This window comes from Molossus molossus, unplaced genomic scaffold (genome assembly GCF_014108415.1).
Source record: "Molossus molossus isolate mMolMol1 unplaced genomic scaffold, mMolMol1.p scaffold_m16_p_21, whole genome shotgun sequence".
In the NCBI taxonomy this organism is placed as follows: Eukaryota; Metazoa; Chordata; class Mammalia; order Chiroptera; family Molossidae; genus Molossus; species Molossus molossus.
Genome location: NW_023425357.1, coordinates 20,727,655 through 20,749,036, shown reverse-complemented (window position 1 = coordinate 20,749,036; position 21,382 = coordinate 20,727,655). Strand labels below are relative to the sequence as shown.

The 21,382-nt window shown below is 52.0% G+C and overlaps 1 protein-coding gene across 1 annotated transcript in view; it reads right to left on the bottom strand.

Moving 5' to 3' along the window:
* Positions 1 to 8,992: 8,992 nt before the first annotated feature.
* CUNH16orf74 (chromosome unknown C16orf74 homolog) overlaps positions 8,993 to 21,382 on the bottom strand; it is a 33,639-nt gene continuing 21,249 nt past the window's right edge. The window contains exons 3-4 of the mRNA XM_036275815.1: positions 12,391 to 12,531; positions 8,993 to 9,504 (exon numbers count right to left, since the gene is read on the bottom strand). Of these exons, the coding sequence (XP_036131708.1) occupies positions 9,446 to 9,504; positions 12,391 to 12,531 (200 nt within the window). The 3' untranslated portion in view covers positions 8,993 to 9,445. The remainder of the gene's footprint in view (positions 9,505 to 12,390; positions 12,532 to 21,382) is intronic.

Here is a 21,382-nt window from a genome sequence, read left to right as displayed (position 1 = left end):
AGGAAAGCTTCCAGGGAGGTAAGGCAGCCAGTGCAGTACTGGTGAGGACAGGCAGTGGGCTGGACTTGAATTTGAAATCCTGTTCCTTAAGCCCCAGGAAAAAACATAGGGGACAGGAAGATTCCAGTTCTGTATCTTGGCGGGAAAGCTACCCCACTCCAGATAACCCCATGCTTTGCCCTCTAAGCCCCCTGAAGCTGCCCCTTTTTAGGGTTGTTGGGAAGATTAAGACTGTAATTTAGTTCTGCTCACTCACATGGCATGGAAAGCTGTGTCTGTTGTTTATCTGCATTGGAAATTGTCATTTGCAGAACCTGGAGATTACCTTCATTGTGTGTCATGTATTAATACAAATACTTCCAAAGAAAATAAATGAAAGTCCCTCTGGATACTGTGTGACCCAGGGCAAGTGATCACTCTGAACCTCAGTTTCCTCATCTGCAAAAGAGAGGAAGAGAAGGAGCCTGGGGTGTGTAAGGAGGAGGGGAAGCTTTGGGCCACCTGGCCCCTCCTGAAAATAGAAACTCCCTCAGACATCTGCAGAGAGTGTATGCCAACTTGTCTGGGTTTTGATTGATGGGAGAATGTTTTCCTCACTGGCAAATATTTGTGTTCCAAAGTTGGCGAGGCTTCCCTCCCGGCTTTTTGCAGCCTGTAAAAGAGCAAAGGAAAAGAACTGGGGGGGAAAACCGAGGTTCGGAGAGGCCACAGCAGGGTGAGTAGGAGGGCGAGCAGAGTCCAGTGTCCACATCACCGGAGTCCTGGTGTCCTTATCTGTAAAATGGGGACAGTGCTGCTGCTGACCTCACTGGAATGTTGGGAGAACAGGAGATAGTGTGCAGCATCACACACTGCAAAATGGTGGTGTCTGAGAGTCTCCAACTCGAGTGTACATCAGGATCACTTGGAGGACTTGTTAGATGACTTTCCCTTCATAGCAGCACGATTCACAACAGCCAAAAGGTGGAAATGACCCAAACGTCCATCAACGGAGGGATGGATAAACAAATTATGATCTATATGTACTATGGAATGTTATTTGGCTATAAACAGGAATGAAGCACTGATACCTGTTACAATGTGAGTGAACCTTGAAAACACGCCAAGTGAAAGAAGCCAGTCACCAAAACCATGTATGATTCCATTTATATGAACCATCCTGAATAGGTAAGTCTGCAGAGACAGAAAGGAGGTTAGTGGTTGCCAGGGCAAGGGGAGAGAGAAGTGGGTGTGACTGTTAATGGGTATGGGGTTTCTTTTTTTGGGTGGTGGAAATGTTCTGGAATTAGTGGTGATGGTTGCACACTCTGTAAATATACTAAAAACCACTGACTTGTACACTTAAAAGAGTGAATTATTCCTCAATAAAGCTGTTCTTTAAAATGCCCTTCCCTGCGCTCCAGGCTCAGACTTTCTGACTCAGAAACCACACACTTAACATGCTCCCCAGGAGGTTTTTATGGTGGGGAAAATGGAGAGAATGATTGCCCCAACCTAGCCCAGCCCTGAGCCATGCCCAGGATCCAGAGAGGCTCTAAATACCCCGCCTCGCGCCTGGCCTCTTAAAGCAGGGGGAATGAGACGTAAACAGACAAGAGAAAAACTGGAGAGGGGGAGGAGGGGAGTGATGTAAGTGGGGCTGCTACCTGAGATGGGGTGGGCAGGCCCTCATACCATTATTTCCTGTTATAAGAAATGCCTCCCCTAGAAGGCTAGAATGCCCCATGTGGTAATGAATTAAGAGTTGATGATAAAATTCATGGCGTGAAGGGACAAACCCTTCATGCCAAAGAATTCCAAATGATGTATATAGATGCCCACCTTCAACAACACCCCACTCCTGAAGTGTGGACTGCCCAGAGCGACTTCCTTCCAAAGAGAACAGGATGGTGCTCTGGCCGGTTTGGCTCAGCGGTAAGAGCGTCGGCCTGCGGTCCAGAGAACAGGATGGAAACAGGGAAAACAGAGGAACTTGACAGTGGAGAAACCTGACCAACACCTCAGCCAGGTAACCAAGCTCAACATCAGCAGTGATAAGCCATGGTGATAGCACGCACCCCTCCCGATGTCATGGATGGGGGGCACTTTATTTCCCAACCCTACAGCCCTGGTCTAATCACAAGAAAAATATCAGACAAATCCCAGTAGAGAGACTTTCTACAAAACACCTGACCAGCACTTCTCAAAATTGTCAAGGTCACCCTGACCGAGTAGCTCAGTTGGTTGAGCACCGTCCTGATACACCAAGGTTGCAGGTTTGATGCGGGATCAGGGCCAGAGCACACACAAAAGTCAACCAGTGGATCCATGAATAAGTGTAACAACAAATTGATCTCTCTGAAAAAAAAACACCAAAAATGAAAAACCTGTCGAGGTCATCAAAAACAAGGAGAGTCTAGAAAACTGTCACGGCCCAGAGGAGCCTAAGAATTCATGGTGACTCTATGTCATGTGGGATCCTGGATGGGATCCCAGAACAAAAAAAGGACATTAGAGGAAAACTGAGGAAATGTGAATAAAGAATGGACTTTAGTTAATAATAATGTATCAAAATGGGTTCCCTAATTGTGACAAATGTGCCAGGGGAACCTGGGTGGGCAGTATATGAGAACCATCTGTACTATTTTTGTAACTTTTTTGTGACTCTAGAGCTATCCTTACCAAGAAAAAGTTTATTTTAAAAAGCCTCCCCAGGCTCCCTACCGGAAACCTAAGAACACCCCCGAAGCTGTGAACCTATTGCCCCCTTCAGGGTAGTTGGCAGTACAATAGCTTTGGTCACACAGAATCTAGGCCAGCAGAACGGTGCTCCAAAATGAGCCAGCAACGTGGGCTTCTGACTCCAAGGCAATGGATCTTTCTCTAGTGATGAAAATGCCCCACACGTTTCTGGCCAGTACAATGGGCACAGGTAGAAATTAAGCATTTGCATTATGAGTGACTGACTGGGGACCCAGGATGCTCTGAAGGGTCATTTACGTCTGTGTCTGACATTGGGCCAGCAGCCCACCGATGCATCCCCACCTGCGATCTTGGGTTGAGCATGTTTGGGAAAAACCTGTGGTCTATGTGCATAGTGAGTTCATTCACTCTTAGATTAGTTAGAACCTCTGCTATGTGGAAGTGATGTTCTTGTAGTGAGACCAGTGGCTTAGGAAAGCGATGAATCGATGAAGAATTGAGGAGGTGGGTGAGAAGCTGCATGTGTATACCCCACCTGTGTCATCTACCCGACGCTGGGGCCTCACCTGGACCCAAGGAGCTGGAACCTCTGGTGTGGGGCTCAGGCCTGGGCCGACGCTCAGAGCCGCTGCTCTGATAAAAAGCCTCTCCCCTGTGGTCTCCGGGAGGACTCAGGGAAAGCACTGACTTCCAGCTAGTGGCGTCACCCATCTAAGAAAGGGGTTCAAACTACAGTGATGGCAGCATAAGAGAAATGCAGAATGCAAAACACCTCCTCGGGGTGGGGTGACGTCCTTGCCTCGCCTCAGCTGCAACACGCCAGCAGGTGTGGTTCAGAGCAGCTCTGCGATAATAGGATGCAATTGCTTCCCTAACTAGACCCCCCACGGAGCTCCAGGAGGCTAAGAGCCACAGCTCACACTGTGACTTGAGCCCCTGCCTGCATCTAGTCTCTAATGTGGAGGTGATAATATGACCTCCTGCAGGACTGACCTTGGTGGCTCTGATTGGTTTGGGCCACCCGGCTGGCTGCCTCCGCTCTACTTATTCTGAATGTCATCATCTCCTTGAGCCTGTGAGGTTCTCAGCTGTGTCCAACATGGCAGATAGTGGCTTCTGCTCTGAACAGGAGTGGTTTCTTTCTTTCTTTGAATTTTTATTTATTGATTTTTAGAGAAAGGAAGGGAGAGAGAGGAAAACATCAATTTGTTGTTCCAGTTATTTAAGCATTCACTGGTTGATTCTCGTTGTTAATCCTCACTGGAGGATATTTTTTCCACTGAATTTTAGAGAGTGGAAGGGATGGGGGAGAGGGGAGAGAGAGAGAAACATTGATGTGAGACACATCAACTGGTTGCCTCCCGTACACACCACAACTGGGTCCAGGAATCGAACCTGCAACCCAGTAATGTGCCCTTGACCGGGAATTGAACCTGCAACCCTTCAATGCGTGGGCTGACGCGCTAACACTGAACCATGCTGGCCAGGGCCATTGGTTGATTCTTGTATGTGCACTGACCAGGGATCAAACCTGCAACCTTGGCATATCAGGACTACGCTCTAACCAACCAAGGTACTGGGCCAAGGAAGGAGTGGTTTCTTTTGCTCATGGTAGTCCCACGAGGCATTCTCATCCCTGTTGAGTGTGGCAAGAAGTGAAGCAAGAAACACATGCAGTGGCCAGCTCTCGAGGGCCTGGTTTGTAAGCCCCTTCTGAGCGCATGGACATGATCCCAAGTGGAAACTGGGAACTTCTCTGGGACACACCAGGGTTAGGGGTGAGGGGCTTTGTCAGGTGGGAGGCCACCTGAGGGATGGAGGCTGAGTGACACGAGTAGATTTGCAATGCAGAAATACAACTCTGGTGGATGGAGTGGGGGTGGGACACGGACCAGCAGCAGGAGACTCACCTGGAGTTTGTGAGCAGAAGTCCAGGTGAGCAGCGGCGATGGCCTGAACCAGGACAGCGGGCACGGGGACACAAAAAGGGGCTGTCTGAAAACAGAGCCCATTGATTGCTGCCGGACCCCACCCAGGTGGCCACAGGTATTTCCCCAGCTACCTGTGGCCCCACACAGCCTGGCAGCACTCCCTGCCCCCCCCCCCCCCGGAGGGCCTGCAGGTTCCTCCGTGCAGTTCACTGGCCTCCAGGGTTTGGCAGGGGAACCATCATGCCAGCTGCATGGCGCACATCACGGCTGAGCTGGGCTCTCTCAAGTGGCTCCGACATGGTGCGAACACACTCTTGTGTCTTTTTGCCATCTGCTGCTGTCATTAAAAAATTACATTTCCATCTGTTTTCACACTCTTGTCCCCTCCCAGCCTCCCCTCCTGGAAGCATATAGCACAAATCCCAAGTCTCGGATAGGACATTGCTGGCCTCCTGGAAACTGGGAACTTCTCTGGGACACACCAGGGTTAGGGGTGAGGGGCTTTGTCAGGGGCCAGAGCTGTTGTCCTCCATCCATTTCCTCTTTAGCTGCCATTTACTGCAGCCCCTGCCCCCCTACCCACCCCCCACTTCGGGGGGAGCCATTTACAAAGCTTTTTTATTGTTAGTTGTAATCAGTATGTGCAGCTTTGGCATTAAAAATAAATGAAAAATAAACTGCACACATTAGTAACCATCCCCCAGGATGTATTTAAATGGAGGAACTGTCTCAGAAAATAAAAATCAAAGAGCCATGTTGTGAATTCAAAATCAATCGTCATTCTAGACCAGCCCACAGAGGCCCCCACCCCAACCTAGACAGCACCCCGACCTTTCGTGAAGGGTCGAGTCCACATAGAACACAACGACCCGACAGGTTGGCGGCGCTGGTGGGCCTGGTGGGTCTCCTCAAGCACAGCTTTGCAAACACCAGCGTTACTGCTGACATCTAGAGGCCCTGTGAGAAAGCCAAGCCCAGTGTCCTATGCGGCCTGAGGCTGGCCTTCCCGCCTGGACTTCTCTCTGTTGCCATGGGCACTAAAAGCCTGGACGAAGCAGTGATTAGCCACGGCAGGTTGCCGAGTGGGCTGGAGGCCTCTGTGCAGGTCCCAGGGAGATGTGGGGCTCCCTCCAGCCTGTGGACGGAGCCGGCAATCAGAGTGAGCACCCAGCCCCAGCCCCGGGCCCAGCATCTCCCTGGGTTGCAGAGGGAACGGGGCTGGGGCCACGAGTCATGGTCAGGAGCTGTAGTGCACTGGCCTGGCCCGTGCTCCATGGTTCTGCCATTCTCCACGAGAACATACTCTGATAGCTGCTGGCCACAAGAGGAGACACAAGGGGCAGATGTGAACCCAGCTAGAGCCTGACAAAGCCCAACTCCTGGCAGCCACTCGGCAGAGCCGTGGCCAACCCAGAGACCACGGAGTGGATCAATGCTTGTTTTCTAAGCTACTGAGTTCGGAGGGTGGAACGTCTTAGTCCACTGGGCTGCTGTAACAGAATACCACAGACTGGTATACAAACAACAGACATTGTTTTACTCACAGTTCTGGAGGCTGGAGGCCCAAGCGCAAGGCACCAGTGGATTTGGTGTCCGGTGAGGGCCCACTTCCTGGTTCATAGGTGGCCATGTCTTCACACGGAAGAGATCTCTCTCTGTGGGCACTAATCCCATTCAGGGAGGCTCCACCCTCATGAGCTGATCACCTCTCAAAGGCCCCACCTCTTTAAAAAAGATTTTTTAAATATGTTTTTATTGATTTTTTAGAGAGAGAGGAAGGAGAGAGAGAGAAACATCAATGTGAGAGAGAAACATCGATCGGCTGCCTCCTGCACGCCTCCTACTGGGGACTGATTGAGCCTGCAACCAGGGCATGTGCCCTGACCGGGAATCGTACCGGCACCCCTCAGCTCATGGGAGTGACACTCAATCTACTGAGCCACCCTGGCTGGGCGAGACCCCATCTCTTACTACCATCACAATGGGGGTTAGGTTTGAAGCTATGAAAAGGGGGGTGGAGGGGCACAAACATTCAGTCTATAGCAACGGTTGTTTGTTACACAGCAAAAAGAAAACTAATACACTATATCTCAGTTTCCAAGAGTATCATGAGATAAACTATGCACAAAGTGCTTAGAACAGTCCTGCACACAGCAAGGGATAGGAGGGCTAAACAATTAAAAGTCCTGAGCACATTGTCCTGGTCGATTTGGCTCAGCGGTTGGAGCATCGGCCTGCGGACCAGAGAGTCCCAGGTTCGATTCCCACTAGGGACACGTACTAAAAAAAAAAAAAAAAAAGTCCTGAGCACCTCTTAAGTGTGAGGTCCAGGACTTAGCTTTATTTTCTAAGGGTAGTGTGTGAAGGCACCCAAGGGTTGAGTATGGGTATATTAGCCCTAGGTCCTGAGCCCCAGCTGACAGGGTCACCCCTTCTTCTGCTGACTTGCACATCAGTGATTATGAAACAATCAAAGGGTGCCCTGCCCTAGCAGAGAAGAGGGTGCTGTGGGGGCCGGGGGGGAAAGAAAAGACTTCAAGCTGCATGGCCCGGTGTGGGGCAGTACCAGGCAGCAATGGATCTGGGCTTTGCCAGGGGGCTGGGCTGGGAAAGGGGTGCAAAGGCATTCTGGAGACAGAAAACTGCATGAATGGGGTGGTGGACTGCGGTTCCAAAAATGGCCAGAGCAACATCTTCCATCTCACGTGCTCTTCGTACAATGTGCCTGTGACGTCGCTCCCATCAAGAGGCTGTGTGTGTCTCTGTAGGAAGCAGAACCCACTGTATCATTCAGAGGACCGGGTGCAAAATGAACATGTGGGCCATTGTTTAACAAGGATTAAGAATTTCTAGGCAATAACAGCCGAGTGGGGGTCCTTCTGAGTGTGGGTTCTGTTGGAAGGCGCTCATCACAGGCCCACGGAGCTGGTCCTGAATGTGGGGTCCATCATAAACCTGGGCACTCAGTGGTCTGGTGTGTCCAGGTGTGTGTGGACTGGCTGCAGCTCCTTTATGGCCCCTTCCCTTCCCAGCCTCAATTCTTGTGCAGTGAAGAATGAACTGGGCCCACCTGGCCGGTTTGGCTCAGCGGTTAGAGCATCGCCCCGCGGACCAATGAGTCGCGGGTTCAATTCCGATCATGGGCACGTACCTCGGTTGTGATTCGTACCCAGCCCTGGTTGGGGTTGTGCGGGGGACAGCCACTCGATGTGTATCTTTCATGTCAATGTTTCTCTCTCTCTCTTCCTCTCTCTCCCCTCCACTCTATCTGAAGAAAAAATGGAAAAATGTCCTCTGGTGAGGATTAAAAAAAAAAAAAGAATGAACTGTGCCCAGAGAGCTGACCTCGGCCTCTGGTTCCTGAAAGAAGACTTCTCAACATTGGCATGCCCAACCTGATAGGAGTGTCTTTGTTTACCTGGACCTTGGGCCACATGGGACATCTACGGTGTGGTTAATGGTGGGGCCTGGGTCACATGGTATCAGCCTTGACCTCTGGAGGGACTGGAGACTGAGGCCACCACGTGGGTGGTCAGACATGTCCACATGACCAACCCCCAGGGAAAACTCTGGACACCAAGATTCAGGTGAGTGTTCCTGGTGGGCCACACCGAGGGTGTGTGTGTCACCATCACTGCTGGGAGAAGTTCTGTCTGGGTGTGACTTTCCTGGATGCTCTGGTCTCTCCTGGACCCCACCCTCTGGGCTTCTTCCTTTTGCTGATTTCGCTCTGTATCCTTTTGCTGTAATAAACCACAAGCGTGACTATGATGGGTTTTTTTTGAGTTAAGTCCTTCCAGCAAGGTACTGAATCCGAGTGTGGCCTTGGGGATCCGGGAACGACACTTGCCTTTCCTCTACCCATGTGTCCCAGGATCACCTCCCACACAGACCTCTTGCTCCTAAAGCCATGCATGGCCCAGGCTCTGCTTCTGGGACAACCCAATGATGACTGTGGACCAACCAAAGTCAGGGAAAGCCACACAGCCTCTGACAGAAACCAAAGGAAAAGAACAGAAACACATGTGCCATGATCAGACAGTCTATGGGGAGAGGGGGACACCAACAATTTGATGTTCTTTAAACTAAAACAAAACCATTGCCTCCCATCCTAGAGACGTATTATTACCAGGATCCCACGGCTGGCAGGAATGGACCTAGGACTCAAACAAGATCTATGTGACTTATGAGCCCGTGTCCTTGGCCATGTCCTGGCTCATGCAGCGATCTGCAAATCAAGGGGCCTGAGACCGTCCAAAGGTTCATCACCAGCTAGACCTCTGTGATCAGCGATTCTCTTAAACCCACCTCTGCATCGGAGTGTGCTCCATCTCCTCCACCCAGCCCAAGAAGCAGGGTTCACCATTCATTACAGAGGATCTTTATTTATAATGCAAAAAGAATTATAAATCACTTTTGGACTGTTTTGATATCTGTAAAACAACTTGTAAAAAAATGTAGCCACTCCTTTGCAAGAAGTTCTTGTGAGTGCTGATCTCCTGGGCACTGTCTGCATGGCCCAGGGTGCTGGGAATGTATTTGTCCAGAAGAAAGACTCTCCCTGGCACCCTGATGGCCATCACCGTGGCCCTGGGGTCAGCTAGAATATGTAGGCATTAGAGGTCCGGTCTACTCAGTGGGGCCAGGGAAACGTCATTCTGGAAGCGTGCAGGGCTGATTCCTTGCTCATCTTGCCACACTTCTGGTCAAGTGCTGACATCACTCTCCCAACAGCACATCTGTCCCAGGCAGCTACACCCCTTTGGGAACATGTGGAATGAGGAGGCCAGAGCAGGAGCTGGTGCCAACAAATCCTTGACTGTGCCTCCTTCTTAGGCTTCAGGGTCTATTTCTCCATCCTCCGGACATGACCCCGTCTCTTCCAGCCAGACTAGGAGACAGAGGGGGATCAACATGTGGACGGATCCCCCACCCCATTTATGCCCCCCTTCCACTGGGAGCTCCCAGGCCAGTGCCTCTGGGCTCCTTGCTTTGTACCACCTCCCTGATAGCCCCCTATACACGGGCAGTGGTATCAACGGTTGTCAAGAGGAGATCCCAGGGACACTGGGTCTCATCGGATTCCCATGCACCCATCATCCCGCACTCAGTGCTGAGCTCCCGGGGTTCCTAGCATTGTGATACCCCTAGGCCCACACTGGGCTCAGCCTCTTAAAGGCCAAGGCTGGGCGGTTCTAGAGATGGGAATTTGAGGCTCAGAGAGCAGAGTCCTGCTCCAAGTCAGCAGGTGGCCAGGCAGGGCTGGGGTTCTGGGGTTCTGGGGTTCTCTCCTATTCCTTGTGCCTGAGGAAGTCCCAGGTATCTTATCATCACCTGAGCCCTGCGGCATGGAGGAAGTGCCACCCAGGGCTGGTGGTCCTTCCTTCCGCCCTGAATGTCACTGGCAAGAATATCCACACCACGCCACAGGAATCAGCCCTTGGTCTTCCTCCTCTAACTTCTACAACCTCTCCGAGGCACTATTATTGTCTCCATTTTACAGATGGAGACTCTGAGGCTCAGGGAGGTGAAGCTTCCGGTTGAAAGCGACATGCCGATGAGTGGCAGAGCCAGGATCCACCTTCAGGGGTTTCGGACTCCACACCTGCACCCTTTCTCCCATGCTTCCCTTCTCTGGATGGGAAAGCGGGGGTCAGGCCTGAGCGCTGCCTCCGCACACGGCAGGAGGGGACCCCTGTGTTGGTCCCTCTGCACTAATCTGTGCCAAGAACTGCTTACATTTACTTTTTTTTTTTAATCCTCACCCGAGGATATTTTTCCATTTATCTTCAGATAGAGTGGGAAGGAGAGAGAGAGAGAGAGAGAGAGAGAGAGAGAGAGAGAGAGAGGAAACATGGATGTGAGAGAGACACACTGACTGTTTGCCTCCCACATGACCTCGACCAAGGCCGGGGACTGAACCGAAACTGAGGTACGTGCCTTGACCGGAATGGAACCCACGACTCTTTGGTCTGCTGGCAGACGCTCTAACCACTGAGCCAAACCGGCCAGGGCTGAACTGCTTATGTTTAAAAGGAACCGCTCCCAGGGTCAGGAATCCCCCTGGGGGCCCAGGGCCTCCAGGTTCTCACCCCACAGACCTTGTAGTGTATCCACCAGCCTCCCCTTTATTCACGTGGCCCCAGAAGCAAGGAAGGTGGTTAGGATCCCATTTAACAAATGGGGACACTGAGGCTCAGAGAGGGATGGGAGTGTAATGGCAAAGCCAAGGATCTAGGCCTCCACTGCCCAGACTGAGCTCTTGGTTAGACGTTGGAACAGGAGCCCAGCCCTTCTGCCACCTTGCTGCGTGCCCGTGTGAGTCCCTTTCCCTCTCTGGGCCTCAGACTCCCCACCTGTAAACTAAAGATGAGGACAGTACTTACAGCCCACAGGGTCGGAGTGAGAAATAAGATTTATGAAAAGCTTTTAGCCCAGCGCCTACCACTTGGGAATGTGACATAGGAAGGTGACCCATTACAATCCTTACTGAGCGTGGCCCAGAATCCAGCATCTTTCTCTAGCATCTTACCCTCCTGGGTAAGCTGAGATCCGAACCTGACATGTCAGGAAAAGTGTGCCAACGTTCCCCCCACCAGACTTCCATGAGCTCCACATCAGCCTGTCAGCCTGTGTCCCCCGCCCACGTCTGGCAGGACGCACATTTCGGTGGCTGGTTGGCTGAATGACGCTGGCCGCTGGGAGGCTCTAGACTAAGGGCCCACAAGGTGAACTCCACATCATGCCGCCCGGGTCTGAATCCCAACTCTGCCACTTACCAGCTGTATGGTGAGTGTCTCGAGCTCTCTGAACCTCAGTTTACCATCTATAAAATGGGGATGAAAACTAGACCTAACTCAGAATTAGTATTAGGACTCATTTATTGCTATCAGCATCATTATTTATTATTATTACTATTACTATTATTATTATTATTATTTCACAACAGCAGCCTCCGAACCTAGCACAGGTCTGGCTCAATAAATCTGTGTAATGAATAAATAAACAATCTGTCCCACCAGCTTCAACGGTGTCGACAGAGGGGCACTTAGAGGCACCAGTCTGGGCTTCTCCCTCTCACCTTCTCTCTGGGAACAATTCCATCTTCTCTACCCTCCCTGCAGTCAGCCGCGCCCCGAAGGCCCAGCCATCAGCCCCAGCCTGGCACGGGGGTATTTCCGAGCCTGTCCTGTCCAGCTGAACCTCTGCAGCCGGCAAGATGGAGCATCAGTCGCCTGGCTAGCAGGGGAGGGCGCATCCGTCAATCCCCGTGGCGAGCCTGCCCGGCCCCGTCCATCTCCGGCTCCGCTGCCGGCAGGGATTGTCTGGCTAATTACTTAACATGCCACATCTTGCTGAGGCTGAGCCACGGAGAGGGGCCCACCGTGGAGATCCGAGGGTCAATTTTTAATAAACCCAGGGAGGCCCTGGGAGGCCGGTTTGGCTCAGGGGTTAGAGCATCGGCCTGCAGACAAGAGTTGTGGGTTCGATTCCAGTCAAGGGCGCGTACCTGGGTTGCGGTTTGGTCCCCGGTCCCAGTGCGTGAGGCAGCCAATCGATGTGTCTGTCTGTCTGTCTGTCTGTCTCTCTCTCTCTCTCTCTCTCTCCCCCTCCCACTCTATCTGAAGATAAAGAAAAATGTCCTCGGGTGAGGATAAAAATAAACAAACAAACAAATAAATAAATAAATCCAGGGAGGTGGGGACCCCTGGAGTTGTCCCCAGCCAGACTCCGCCCCAGTCCAACCTGGCTTGGCAGCGGGGCAGGGTGGCCTCACCTGTCCTCCTGGAGTCCCTTGGCAGCATCATGCCCGTGGGGGTCGGGGGGGTGATGATGATGTTGGGCACATCCAGGTGCTTGTCATTCAAGACGGGGGCCTCATCGTGGCTGCTGCTGCTGCTGACACACATTTTAAAGCCTGAGAGGGCAGGCCGTGGAACACACACGTACACACACAACAGAGAGACAAGCATCAGTGGCCGCTGGGGGACTGCCCGCTGCTGGCTGCCTGCCTGCCTCCCTCCCCTCGCCATCACCAGGGGTCCTGACAACGCTCAGGAAACAGGACACTGCTGTCCCCACTTCACAGAAGAGGAAACTGAGGCTCAGGACCCACCCCACGACCTTGCACAACACGGCGAGGACAGGGAGTTGTATCTGCCTCGTTCATTCATGTAACTTCAGTGCCTAGAACGGTGTCGGACGCGTCGTAGGTATTCAAAACAGGACTCTCCACGGAGAAAAGCAACGGAGCCTGAATGGGGAGCCACACCTGTCTGAGTGGAAGCCGAGCGTGACGTTACCTCTCCCACTAACGACTTTCTGAGGAGTTTGTGTAAGACCGGTGTTGATTCTTCCTTATGCGTTGGATTGCATTCACCAGGGAAACGGTCTGGCCTTGGCACTGTCTTTGTGCAAAGACGTTTGATGACACACTGGGCTTCTTTAATAGACATGGGGCTCGTTAGCTTTTCCGTTTCCATGTTGTGTCAGTTTGGGTAAGCCGTGCTTTTCAAGGAACGAGTCCATTTCTTCTAGGGTGTTAAATGTCACGTTCCACTTCCCCCATAAATTAAGTGTAGGTAATTTGGCCACGCCCAGTTACCAATCTCCACCTGACACAGAAGTTCCCGCTCCATCCACCCCACCAAATACCTTCCGCCATCCTTCCATCTTGGTCAATACCATCCTATCTGCCAGAAACCAGAACGTCAGCCAGAATTCTTTCTTCCCCTCCTCACCCTCCAACCCCCCAGCCAATTTAATCAACCTGCAAGCCTGCAGATCCCACCCCGTCTCTATCTGACAACCTTCCCTCGGCCCGACCTAGTTCCTCCATCTCCTGGCTTTTGCCCTCCTAACAGCAGCCAGACAGAGCCAATCTGATCAGACCACCCACCTCATTAGAACACTCACGAACTCTTGACAATACCTACAGGCAGCATTTCCCAAGTGTGTTACGTGGAACACCGGACTCCCAAGGCTACCTTGGGAAGGGGGTTCCATGATCAAATAAGTTTGGGAATCCTGCCAAACTTATTTGATGGGATCCCGTCTACTCGAGCCTTCTCTTGGAGAGAGTTAAAGTCCTGGAGTCAGGACGCCGCTTTCATTGTGCTAAACCTTGGGCTCCTTGAACTTAAATAAACTTAGAGTCTGTTAACATCTCACAGAACCATGAGTCACAAAATACACTACTGTTTTCTTTTTTATCCTCACCTGAGGACATTTTTGCATTCATCTTCAGATAAAGCGGGAGGGAGAGAGAGAAACATCGATGTGAAAGAGATACATCGACTGCTTGCCACCCGCACGACCCCAACTGGGGCCCGGGACAAACCGCAACCGAGGTACGTGCCATTAGTGGGAACCAAACCCGGGACCCTCTGGTCCGTAGGCCGACGCTCTAACTGCTGAGCCAAACTGGCCAGGGCATAAAATATACTATTGATCATACATTAAAGTCAGCCTCTGAGCCCAAACTGGCAGCCTCATTCCCTGCCACCTGCCCACACTCTCCATACTGCTTAGTTTCCCAAATCCACTGGGCTCCCAGCCACATCATGCCCTGCTATAGGCTATCCCCGCCCCCCAAAGTTCTTCTTCCTTTAACATGGAGATGAGCTCCTACTCATCCTTCAAAGCTCATCACAATAGCTTCTTCGGGGAAGATGCCCCAGCAAACCTGATCCCTCCCTCCTCTGTTCGTCTACACTGGTTCATTCATCAATCCTCCAGCACTGATCACCGGTACTGAAGATCAGTTCTGAATTCTGTCTCCCTTTACCGTGAGCATCTGGAGGGGAGCCAGTACCTCACCTGAGTCTAGCACAGTCACAGGGACAGAGCAGGAGGGGTGCTTTAAATTTAAATTGAAAAACAATTCCAGGCACCACTGGATTGGGTGTTCAAATTCTTCTCTCTATGCTTTGCCACTTGGTGGTTGTTTTTTTTTCCCCAAACAGCCCCAGACTGGGATTGTATTAGCTCAAGAATCTGAGGCCCCGGCCAACAGCAGGAGCTGAGCAATGGGATGATTACGATCCCTGCGGCTTCTCGAGCCAACCCTGAGCACCACTGGCCCAGTGCTCCCGAAAGACCGCTACAGGCTCTGTGTGCTGGTCCTCAGGTATGTGCCCACGAGGTGGAGTCTAAGTCCCCTCCCTTTCAGTGTGAGACAGACTTAGGATAAATTCTAATGACTGGAGTAAGACCTGAAGGGCAGGTGTGTGACTTCCAAGGGGAGCGCATAAAAGATACTACAAATTCCTCCTTGCTCTTCTTCTGGGGACGCCAGCTGCCGTGTCTGAGGACACGCAAGCAGCCTGTGGACAAGCTCACGTGGTTGAGGAACCGAGGCCTCCAGCCAACAGCTATGTGAAGAAGCCACCCAGGAAGTTGGTCCTCCTGCCCAGTCCAGCCTCCAGGTAGACTGAGACTAGGCCAACAGCTTGAATGCTACCTCGCAAGAGACCCTGAGCCAGAGCCTCCCAGCTGAGACGTTCCTGAATTCCCGACCCGCAGAAACCGAGATGATGCTGCAGCCACTACATTTTGGGGTAATGTGTAATGCAGCAATACATAACTGAGCCCTGGCCGGTGTGGCTCGGTTGCTTGGGCGTCGTCCTGTGCACCAAAAGGTCTCTGGTCCAGTTCCTGGTCAGGGCACATGCCTGGGTTGCGGGTTTGATCCCAGGTTGGGCTGCATGTAGGAGGCAGCCAATCCTCGATATTTCTCTCTCATTTCAGTGTTTCTCTCTCTCTCAAAATCAATTTAAAAAAAGAAGCACTTCGCCCTGGCCAGTTTGGCTCAGCGGTTAGAGCGTCGGCCTGCGGTCCACAGAGACCCGGGTTCGGTTCCCGCTAAGGGCATGTACCTTGGCTGCAGTTTGTCCCCGGCCCTGGTTGGGTCGTGTGGGTGGTGGCCACTCGATGTGTCCCTTTCACATCGATGTTTCTCTCTCTTCCTCTCTCTCCTTCCCGCTCTGAGTAAAGAATGGAAAAATGTCCTCGGGTGAGGATAAAAAAAAAAAAAAAAAGCAGCACTTTGTGCTTTAAAAAAAATAATTAAATAAAAACCTAAATAGATAACTGATACAGCTTGCCTGTCCTGGGAACCCCAATCCTGTTTCCTTCCTGGGGAGCCCCTGCAGCGCCCTGAATCTACCAGGCTGGTTAGTTCTGCAGGAAGAGGCCCCTTCAGACTGTGAGTCCCTCAAGGGCACCCACCAAGGCCTCTGCCAACTTGATGTAAAGCAGTGATTTTCAAACCATCTTTAAAGCAGCAGGGACATTCTCCTTGCAATCTTACGCAGAAGCCCAGAACATCAAGTAAAAGGAGCCGCTCGGAGGAGGCCTTCCTACTATTACTGGTAACAGTGGACAGTTACAGATCATTTGCCACGTGGACAACACAGCCCTGAGAGCCTTCATGGCCACCCCGAGAGGTGCAATCAGCCCCATGTCTCAGATGTGGAGACTGAGGAACAGAGGGAGAGAGAACTTAGAGTTGAACAGTGTGTGTGGTGAAGCCAGGATCTGAACCCAAACCCAAGTCTATCTGATTCCATAAACTGGTGCTTCTTAGAACCATAATCCTATATGATGGAGCTGGGAAACTTTATGAAAAGGGCCAGATGGTGATACCGGACACACCGGTCCGAGGCCGCCTGTCACTACTTGAGCCAAATTGAGCAGAGACAGGGGTGAATCATCTATGAGCATTTATTCCAATAATGCGGGCAGTACGGGAGAGTGGCAGGTCACCCTGGAAATTCTGCTCTCCCACCTCCTAACAGCCAGCTGATTACAGAAGATAAGTAACAAGGGGGCTGTGTGCAGGGGGGAGGGGGGCAGGGTAAGAGCTGTAGGGCCTGTGATCCATGTGTCTCCTTCCAGGATCCTGACGTCCAATAACAAGGTAATTAATTGTCTCTGATGTTACAAGCAGCTCCTCCCACTCCTGGGACTGGAGAATGGTCCGCAGGCCTGAAGCAAATGCCTGGAGGGGGTCAGGGTCCAGACACAACAATCAAGTCCAAGTGTGTCCTGTCCTTTGCTCTCAAAATGTATTTTGTTTTCTGAGCAATGGACCCATCTGGGCTTTGAGGCATCTTATCATGTTTACAGCCCTGTTTGTCTTCTTGCAGCACGGCCTCCAATCTCCCAGGGTCTGTAAGAAACCTCTTATAGCCCTGGCCGGTTTGGCTCAGCGGTTAGAGCCTCCGCCCGCGGACCAGGGAGTCCCGGGTTCGGTTCCCGCTAGGGGCACGTACCTCGGTTGCAGTTTGTCCCCAGCCCTTGTTGGGGTTGTGTGGGTGGCAACCACTAGGTGTGTCTCTCTCACTTCCTCCGTCTCTCCCTCCCACTCTATCTGAAGATAAATGCAAAAATGTCCTCAGGTGAGGATTAAAAAAAAAAAAAAGAAACCTCTTATCTATAGTCAGTAAGGTGGATGATTATTACACAAGGTGGTCCTATTCCTATTACGAGCCCTTCCTCCTATCAATAGCAATTCTTTTTCACTTTGGGGGTTATGCAGTCTCTGTTACAACTACTCCGCTTTGCCATTGTCGCTGGAAAGCAGCCACAGACAGCATGTCAGGTTCCATTTATTTCATAAAGTTTTATTTACAGAAAAGGATGGCAGGCCGGATGTCTGCGGTCCGCCAGTCCAGCTCTGTAACATCCTGGTGGAGTCTGGGTCAGGGACTTGCGTGGGGTCCTAACAAGCAATCACAGACCCTCAGAAACCTGAGGCTCCTAAATGCCAAAAACAAGACCAAAATCCCGAACCTGGCAGCTGTTGGGTAGTGACCGCACCGCCTCTGAAGGGCAGTGGGCACACGCGATGCGTGAATTCCCGCAAAGCCCTTCCCCTGCTAGTGGGCCCAGGGGGTGCTCAGTCCCTGTTAGCTCCTCTGTAATCATCCATCAAGAGCGGCTCGTGGAGCCCCCGCAACAAAAGGAAGCTCTGATTATTGTTATCTGCGACAGGAGGGAGCCTCTCTGCTCAGTCAGTCTCTGAGGCCCTGCCTCAGTGAATATTCCAAAGTTCTTAAAATAAAATGCTAATAGAGAAAAGCCACACTCCTCCTAGGGCCCCACATTTGCATTTTAACATGTTCTGGGAGCTCGGTGACAAAGCCACATTCTTAATCGAGAAGCATCAGGTCACTCAGTGGGCCCTGGAGAGATGCTAGAGGCTGAGAGGAGGGAGGGAGGGAGGGAGGGAGGGGAGAGGAGGGAGGAGGGAGGGAGAAAGAGGAGAGAGGAGGGCGGGACTCCAGCTCCTCTCAAATCCCCGGCTGCCTGAGCAGGAGGGAAAAGCTCTCAAGAGATAAAGCCAACTTTGGGGATTAACAACAAATGCCAACCCTGCCCCAGACAAGGAGTTCATTTGTACTAAAGCCAGAATTGTTATTTGTTAATTACCTGTCCACCTTGGACCATTAAGAGCTCACTTCCTGAAGGGAAGGGCTGGGCTGGGGTTCTAGGGCACTGGGATCCAAGGAGGAGAGGGCAGGGAGGGGATCCCAGCACCCCGAGCTATTCAGAGATTTCAGGGTGTGATGGGAAACTTGTGCAGGAAGACTTCACCCGGCTTTGATTGGGCCCTGCTGGTTCTGGACCCTGGAGATAAAGCAAGCCAGACTCTGGCCAGCTGGCCTTCTGTCGGTTGAAATGGGGAAATGCTGTAACATAAGGTCAGACTGACCTCTGCAACCTGGCTCTGCCCTTTCGCTGCTAGAGGGCAGTGGTGTTCCATGTTGGCTGACCAATGCAATCATCTGGGAAGTTTAAAAACACTAACGTGGGCCTGGCTGGTTTGGCTCAGCGGTTGGAGCGACGGCCCACAGTCCAGAGAGACCTGGGTTCGGTTTCCGCTACGGGCACGTACCTCAGTTGCGGTTTGTCCCCAGCCCTGGTTGGTCGTGAGAGTGGCAGGCACTTGATGTGTCCCTTTCACATCGATGTTTCTTTCTGTCTCTTCCTCTCTCTCCCTCCCACTCTATCTGAACGAAAAATGTCCTCGGGTGAAGATAAAAAATAAATAAAAACACTAACGTGGGACCCCACCCCAGGGGGCCTGATGTCACTGCTTACCACCAGAACTTCTTAATTGATTGATTGATTGATTTTATCCTCACCTGAGGACATTTTTGCATTTATCTTCAGATAGAGCAGGAGGGAGAGAGGGAGAAAGAAAGAGAGAGAAACATCAATGTGAGAGACACATCAAGTGGTTGCCACCCACACGACCCCAAGCGGGGCCGGGGACAAACTGCAACGGAGGTACGTGCCCTGAGGGGGAACCGAACTCAGGACTCTCCAGTCTGTGGGCTGATGCTCTAACCGCTGAGCCAAACTGGCCAGGGAACCACCAGAACTTTTATTTTTTATTTATTTATTTTTTAATCCTCACCCGAGGACATTTTTTTCCATTTTTGGTTCAGATAGAGTGGGAGGGAGAGAGAGAGAGAAACATCGACGTGAAAGAAAAACATCGAGTGGTTGCCACCCGCACAACCAACCAGGGCCGGGGACAAACTGCAACTGAGGTACGTGCCCTCAGCGGAAACCGAACCCGGGTCTCTCAGGACCGCAGGCCGACGCTCTAACCGCTGAGCCAAACTGGCCAGGGCACCACCAGAACTTTTAAAAGCTCCCAGGAGGCCTGTCTGGTGTGGTTCAGTTGGTTGAGCATCCTCCTCTGCATGAAAAGGTTGCCAGTTTGATGACTGGGTTGCAGCTCGATCCCCAGTAGGGGGCGTGCAGGAGGCAGCCTAATCAATGTTTCTCTCTCATATGTATGTTCCTCTCTCTCTAAAATCAATAAAAACATATTAAGCCCTGGACGGTTTGGCTCAGCAGTTAAGCTTTGGCCCACGGTCCGAAGGGTCTCGGGTTTGATTCCTGGTCAAGGGCACGTACCTGGGTTGCAGGTTCTATCCCCAGCCCAGGCCTGGGTCATGTGGGAGGCAACCAGTCAATGTGTATCTCACATCGACGTTCCTCTTCTCTCTTTCTCTCCCCCTCCCTCCTTTCCACGCTGTCTAAAAATCAATGGAAAAATATCCTCAGGTGAAAATTAACAACAAAAAACATATGGTTTTTTGTTTTTTTTAAAAGCTTCTAGGGGAGTCTCTTAGTCAGGACTGGGAACCCCTACGGTAGGATGAGTGGGAACAGGTGGTTTTACTCTATAAGCCTCAGTGTCTTTGGATGTAAAAATGGAGTTAGGGCACCAATCTTGTAGGAATGAAATACCTAGTGTGGGGTGTGTAGCTGCCAAGTGGGGGAGAAATGATCACCATGAGCCAGCTGACCAGGACCTGAGGGATCCTGGGAGGATACAAGGACTGTTGCCTCCTCCTGCTGAGACCAGCCACCCCTTCGGAAGCATCCCTGGCGCCAGGCACTGGGCTGAGCCTGCCATTTTCACTATTGCCTTAATCCTCATATGCCCCCTTGTGGTGGAAACTAAGATCATGGCCATTCTCCAGATGAGAAAACCAAGTCCTGGAGAATGGCTATGATGAGAAAACCAAAGGCGCCCCCAAATATGCAGAGGCCAGGTGGCTTCAGGCCTGAGCACCCACTTTGCCCCTTCTGGGATCAGCTAACACTTTTCAGCCTTCAGAAGCCCTGAGCCACACAAGCCTATCCTCTGTTCAGGACGCCTCAGGTCCCTGGGGACGGGGCGCCATTCCCTATGCCTGCTCTCAACAATCCCCAGGCCACCACCACCCAGAGGCCATGGTGGTTGAAGCCCAGAGCAGGTGCTGCCCTTCTGCAGTCATCGTGGCTCAAGGGCGCCCTCTGCTGGCTCATTAAAAAAAAGATGCTCAGGCTGGCACTCTGGTGCCAGCTCTGAGACCCTGCCTGTGACCTTGCCCTAGGACAGCGTCCACTCCTTTCCAAGACACCATCTCACACACAGTGGGCCTGCAGTGGGAGGCCAGAACGTACACCTGGGCTTCAATCCACCTGGGCACTGGCTCCGCTTCCTTGGACTTCCTTTCCTCACCTGCAAAATGGGGTGCATAGCAGTTCCCACCTTCAGGGGGCATGAAGTGGATGGAGAACCACACTGAGGTCCTCACTCCAGCCCAGTTGGGCGCCATCATGATGTGCATTCTGCAGGTGGGAAAACCAGAGCTGGCCACAGCAGCACACGTAAACATGAGCTGTTATCAGCAGCAAGCACGAGGTTCCAATCTTAGCACTTATTCATTGATTCAGCCAGTACGGGGCACCTCCTGGGTGCCACCCGCCACCTGAGCTGGGTCAGGGACCTTGTCCCACTCTTGCAGTCACACAGCTGGAACGGGGGCTGGATACCGTTTGTGGACTGACTCCAGCAAAATACTCCTGGTTCCAACTTAACACTCCAGACAGTTCTCCTTATTGGGGTGGAATGGCCATGGGCTCGAGAAGGAAGAAAAACAGTTCAATTTTCAGTTCTCCTGCTTCCTGGCTGTGACTTTGCCCCACCGGGCCTCAGCGTTCTCACCGCACGGTGAGTCTGCTGCTCCCTTGCCTTGCAGCACAGGTATGAAGCCCAGCACCAAGCCGGGCCCAGGGGAGGTGCTTAGTCAACAGGCATTTCTTGTGCACCTACTATGTGTAAGGCATTGTTCCAGGGGCTGGGAACACAGCAGAGAACAAAACAGTCTCAACAGATGTCCCTCTCCTCCTTCCCCGCACTGTGCCTTCCTATGCCTCTAGGCCCCAGCAGCAGAACTGGGACCAAAGAGTGCAGGGTC